The sequence below is a fragment of the Drosophila miranda genome, chromosome XR (assembly GCF_003369915.1).
Source record: "Drosophila miranda strain MSH22 chromosome XR, D.miranda_PacBio2.1, whole genome shotgun sequence".
In the NCBI taxonomy this organism is placed as follows: Eukaryota; Metazoa; Arthropoda; class Insecta; order Diptera; family Drosophilidae; genus Drosophila; species Drosophila miranda.
This window is the reverse complement of record NC_046674.1, coordinates 33,476,285-33,482,590: the sequence shown is the minus strand read 5'-3', so window position 1 is coordinate 33,482,590 and position 6,306 is coordinate 33,476,285. Positions and strand designations below refer to the sequence as shown.

Here is a 6,306-nt window from a genome sequence, read left to right as displayed (position 1 = left end):
AAAAACAAATTTCATTCCTATTAACATTGTGATTTCAACATCCAAACTGGGAATTGTAAAATTCTAAATGTGCAAAAGCCGTATTCCAACCGCGGTGCAAGAGAATTGTCGGTGTCCAAAGATTGTTTATAGATTTAAACGGGAAGCCAAAGACTGTTTATAGATTTGAATTGTGTTCATTAGCTTGTGCTCCCAGCAGGCCATTCACAGGCGAATTTGTTCGTCGAAAACGAATTCATTGGCCCACTAAGAGACAAATATATGTAAATAACGAATATCGCAACGAAAACATTTTCAGAGAGTATATATATAAAGTATATAAAGCCGAAGACCTGGGACCTTACGCAGCAAATACAGTTGGTATGTTTTCGTTCTATAAACTGTGGTCAGAAAAAATAAGTCGATGTATCGATATATCACTACATCATATTCAACAACCCTAACATCAATTCCAATTGCAATCAAAGTAAAAACTAGTTTGATAAGTCTGTAAGCGCGTTGTCTTAGATGCTGTCAGGTAAAAGAAACCTGCTGTTTTTAACTTATATTTCATTTGGAAAGTTCTTCAGCACCGTTAGATACATTGATTAAAGGTAAATACAAAAAAAAACATGATAGTAAAGGAATGCATTAATGTATTGCAATTCTTGTTTACACTCATGCGCAGATTTTCACTTATGTTTGCTGTATGTATATACATACTGCATAAGTGGAACAGGTAGAGGGCAACAAGTAGTTTTCTACTCTGTGATACGAGCCTTTCATCGACGACGAAAATGTGGGAAACAAGAAATACTACATACATATGTATGTATGTACATATCTGAATGGTGATCTCCATTCAAAACATCCAATAGAACGCATACGAATTAAATTGAGTTGAATGAGTGCGACGCACACAATGAATTAAGTTTACATATGTATATGATTGTGAGTGTGTGTTGACTTCATAGTTTTCAGCATTCAATTGTATGATTTAATATGAAAGAGTGCGCAAAACGAAATGAATGCGACGAAATATCCGGAGACATTTAAATTACCCAAATTGTTGCCTGCACACTCCGCATATTTCATTGCTTTGACTTTTCGTTTTCCTTGTTCTTCTTTTCCTTACGCATAGCAAAACCACAATTGAAAGACTACTGCTGACATATACAGTGGCGAGCACGTGTGGATACATGTTTATCACTTCTAAATCCCATTGAAAATCGATGGGCTCTGTTTAAAAAACACGGGAAAAGTAGGAGTCTGCACCAAAGGGATTGGGTGAGTCTTTGGGAGCGCGAGAGGTCGGAGTGGCGCATGATACCTTGCCAGCACCTACTAAATTTAGTCGAGAGCATGCCAATACTTATTCGGTATATGATAAAAGCTAAGGCCCTTTGGAACAAATATTTTTAAAAAATTATTAAAGTAAAAAAATTTGAAACGTGCAAAAGTGGATACATGCTCTTTTTTTGAAAAAACTAAAATCTCTTAAGGAAAAGGATCTCTTTGAATTGAAATTGTTGTCTTTTTTCATTCTCAATAAATTAATGAATCTTTAAAAAAAAAAATCACAAGGATTGATTCATTTTTTAAGATTTTACAGGCGCTTAAAGTGAAAAGTGATAAACATGTATCCACACGTGCTCGCCACTGTACATAGCTAGTTCTGGCTATTTTTAATGCTCGATATTTGAAAATTGATATTAGCCGGAAATCGGAATATTTATTTGCTAGCGGGCGCTGCTACTTTTTGCTGTGGCGCCCGGATAAGAAATGAGGATAACTCAATTGATTACCTATTTCGTCAAAGGAGAATAATATCTCGAGTTTGGAACTGACCTCCGACTTTCACAATTGCATCTTCAACTACAAGTAGATTTAAAAAAAAAATTTTTTTGCTATTGCGGGTAGGTTTTTCCAAAATGTTCTCTCGTAAAAACCTTCTGAGCAAAATTCGCATTTTTAAAGATGAATTAAAAACAATAAAAATTACACGGTTCTGTTTTAATTCAAAATCAATTCCAAACAATTTGAAGAATTTTGTAGATGGTTGCGTATCTGAGTCGACCCGAATAATGATTTTATATATAGAAAAACACAGCCAAGCCAGTGCCTGTGACACACAGCCTACTGTGCTGACGTTTATGTCATGTCACATGGAAACGCAATCGAACGGGATAAAAAGTATCGTACAGCAGTCTCCTTAATCGGAGGTACCTCCCCACCGATTTTCAGCCAAATCAGTTCAGCAGTTCTTGAGTTATAAATTGTGTAACTAGCACGAATTTATTTTTATATACATACACACATCGGCATAAGTATTTTGACATAAATTATGCACAACATATTCGGTTGTAAATTCTTATTTTTATACCCGATACTCAAAATGAGTATTGGGGTATATTAGATTTGTGGTAAAAGTGGATGTGTGTAACGTCCAGAAGGAATCGTTTCTGACCCCATAAAGTATATATATTCTTGATCACCATCAATAGCCGAGTCGATTGAGCCATGTCTGTCTGTCCGTCTGTCCGTCCCCTTCAGCGCCTAGTGCTCAAAGACTAAAGGAGCTAGAGCAACGATGTTTTGTATCCAGACTTCTGTGATATGTCACTGCTACAAAAATATTTCAAAACTTCGCCCCGCCCACTTCCGCCCCCACAAAGGACGAAAATCTGTGGCATCCACATTTTTAAAGATACGATAAAACCAAAAACGCAGAATCGTAGAGGATGACTATATGTTTTAGAATGTAAGATCTCAACCAGATCGTATTATAGCCAGAATCAAGAAAACAATTTCATTCTTTCTCGCTCTGTCTCTCTCTAACACACAGGTTTCATGGTCGGTTTTGCCAATTGCAAAATATGAGTTCAAGGATCTCAGAACCTATAAGAGCCAGAGCAACCAAATTTGGTATCCACACTCCTGTGATATCGGACCTTGACCGTTTCGTGTCAAAATTTCGCCACACCCCATTCCGCCCCCGCAAAGGACGAAAATCTGGGGCATCCACAAATCTCAGAGACTATTAAGGCTAGAGTAACCAAATTTGGTATCCGCACTTCTGTTAGATCTCACTATAAAACGTATATCTCAGAATTTCGCCCCACCCGTTCCGCCCCCACAAAGGACGAAAATCTGTTGCAGCCACAATATTGCACATTCGAGAAAACTAAAAACGCAGAATCATAGATAACGACCATATCTATCAGATTGCTGAATCTGGACCAGATCAGATAATTTTTATAGCCAAAAGGAACAAATCAATTTGCACTGGCTACGCAGCGCCCGACGTCACGCTCAGACTGATTTTCTGTCTCTCTCGCACGCACTCTTTGTCGTGTCGTTTAATATTAGCAGCGTCTGCCGGAGGAGAGCCATACTGACTTAGTATCGGGTATAACTGTAGAGTTGCGGTGTCCGCAGCAACTCACAACGTTCCCCCTCGTTTTAAAGTAGAAACTTTATTCATTTATCGTAGATAGGTATTATATTACGCTATTAACAATATGTAAACAAAGTATGATAAGTGGGTTTATTGTTAAATGAAAATTAATTATTCCTAAACAGACGGTGGCATAAGTATTTTGACATTTTATAAAATGTAAAAAAAAACAAAAACGAATGGAACGAACTAACTTTTTATGATGAATCAGCAAAATATATATCCTCCCTTTGCCTCTATCACCTTTTGCAGACGTCTCGGAACTGACTCCACTAAGCTGTGGATATAAGCCAGCAGAATTTCTCTCCAGAGTGATTTCACCTCTCAGATTTTATTCTCACGGTTCCTTGTCAAATTTGGACCAGAGATTCTCGATAATATTTAAGTCTGGGCTCTGGGCCGGCTAGTCCAAAGTATTAACCCCAATGTCCTTCAAGAATTGGGTAACGACTTTAGCTTTATGACACGGGGCGTTGTCCTGTTGGAAGGTAAAGGACTCCCCAATAAAATGATCTCCAGAGGAGAAAGCGTGATAGTTTAGCACTTCCAAATATTTGTCTTTATTCATGCTACCATCAACAGGAACTAAATTTCGCGAGCCATTGTAGGCGACGCATCCATAAAACATTATGGTCCCACCTCCATGGATCGCTCTTACACATATAGGTGCCACTTTTTTGCGACGTTCTTTTAGGTTTCTTACGAAAACTTTTTTTTTTGAGCCGTGAAACTGAAAAGCACTTGAATCGCTCCATAAAAATTTTTTCCAAAATTAAAATTATTTGCCGATCAATTTTTTGGCAAATTCAAGGCGCTTTGACTTATTGCGCTGTGTTATTTGCAGTATAGCTCTAGTAATATATGTTCCAAAATCAGTTTCCTTAAGACGTCTACGTATTGTCCGTTCGCTGACATCAAAATTTCCTGTTCCCTTCAAGTCATTGGCAACCGATCGAGGAGTTTTTAAGACATCCTGCTTAAATTGCCGCAAACTAAAAGTGTCTACCTTGGCAGTTGTCTTTCGTGGTCTGCCACAACGTGTAGCGTTTTTTGCAGTGTTGGTTTTTTTAAATTTGTTTTTTTATAGCAGTTTGTCTGACGTGAAATATACTATAATCTACTGATATTTTGCACTGAAATACCAGAGTTGAACTTCACTATTATTTCATTTTTAAGAGATTCACTGAATTCCTTTTGGTTACTCATATTTCACAAATTATTGAACGAAAACAATTTTTATCAGCATTTATAATCTCTAAACTGAGATAATCCGTAATAATGGTTTCGCTTTCTATCAACAGCAGATCAGTGCAAATTAATTGAAGTTCTGTCAAAATACTTTTGTCCAGCCAAGATCAGATTACGAATGAGAATAAGAAGCATATTAACAAAACGCAAAATGCAACTACGAAGATAATTTGCAATATACTTTATGCATTCATGTAGTTAGCGGTAAATCAGATAAGAGAGCTGTAACACGTAGCAATTCGCCAAATTTCAACGCTAAACGTTGCGTAGAGCTTTGTCAAAATATTATGCCGACGTGTTTATGTATATAATAATATAATATAATGCATTCGAATGAATTTGGAAACGGCTCCTCACTCAATTCATTCAATGTGTGCCAAGTCGTTTGACTGTTGTGTAAATTAGAGTATAGACGTTAGCGCATTCACTCACTCAATCTCTGACTTTTTTGCAGCTTTTTGCAGTACATGTGTATGTATATGTAGTACATATTGTATTGCTGTTACTGATGGCAATCGGTTTGTAAAAAACGAAGATAAAACGAATGTTTTGTCAGTTTTGTTGAATGGCTTTAGTCGAAGAAGTAAAAGTCGAGAAATTCTTGCTTTTATCTGCTTCAATTTTTTCAAACTGTTCAAAATGAACTGCTGCCTTTGTGCGTTTTTAATTTTCTCCTATCCTCAATATTGTGGATGCCACAGATTTTCGTCATTTGCGGGGGCGGAAGGGGTTGGGGCGAAATTTTGAAGTACACTTGTGCAGGTTCGATATCACAGGAGTGTGGATCCCAAATTTGGTTGCTCTAGTCTTTAGGATCTAGGCGCTCACTTTTAGCAACAGGCAAAGCCGACCATTAAATGTATGTGTTATAGAGAGACACAGCGAGAGAGAATGAAATTGTTTTCTTCATTCTGGTTATAATAATGATACGATCTGGTACGATCAGATTCTGCAGTCTAAAAGATATGGTCATTCTCTACGATTCTGCGCTTTAGGTTTTCTCTTATCCTTAAAACTGTGGATGCCACAGATTTTCGTCTTTTGTGGGGGCGGAAGTGGGCGGGGCGAAGTTTTGAAATATTCTTGTAGCAGTGACATATCACACAAGTCTGGATCCAAAACATCGTTGCTCTAGCTCTTATAGTCTTTGAGCACTAGGCGCTAATAGGGACGAACAGACGGACGGACGGACGGACAGACAGACATGGCTCAATCGACTCGGCTATTGATGCTGATCAAGAATATATATACTTTATGGGGTCGGAAACGATTCCTTCTGGACGTTACACACATCCATTTTCACCACAAATCTAATATACCCCAATACTCATTTTGAGTATCGGGTATGAAAACTAACAGAAATGTATCTCAAACTTAATAATAATGCACCCGAACCTCAAAATAATATTTACCACAGCTTTGCAGCAACCCTCTGAAAGCGCTTTCGAAGGTGGATCGCAGTAAAAGTGAGTTTTAATTAGGTGTCTAGTAATTTTTTGGTATGGAAGGATATATCTATGGTTGTTCCGACCAAATTCTCTTTATTTGTTTGTGGCCTTTGTAACTTATGGGAGGGAAATTATATTTCAATTTATTATGCAGAATTTAGTTTTAATAAATAC

General features: G+C 37.4%; 1 protein-coding gene across 4 annotated transcripts in view; it reads left to right on the top strand.

Moving 5' to 3' along the window:
- The first annotated feature begins 450 nt into the window (after window positions 1-450).
- LOC117186501 (rhophilin-2-like) overlaps window positions 451-6,306 on the top strand; it is a 140,647-nt gene continuing 134,791 nt past the window's right edge. The window contains exons 1-2 of one of the 4 annotated variants that reach the window (XM_033387383.1): window positions 451-517; window positions 570-593. Coding sequence is in view for 1 of the 4 variants with exons in the window: in XM_033387380.1 (XP_033243271.1) it covers window positions 919-930 (12 nt within the window). In the remaining 3 variants the exon portion in view is untranslated. Of the gene's footprint in view, window positions 594-909; window positions 931-1,120; window positions 1,267-6,306 lie in introns of those variants that run through there. The other 3 variants (XM_033387381.1, XM_033387380.1, XM_033387382.1) reach the window with 3 other exon arrangements.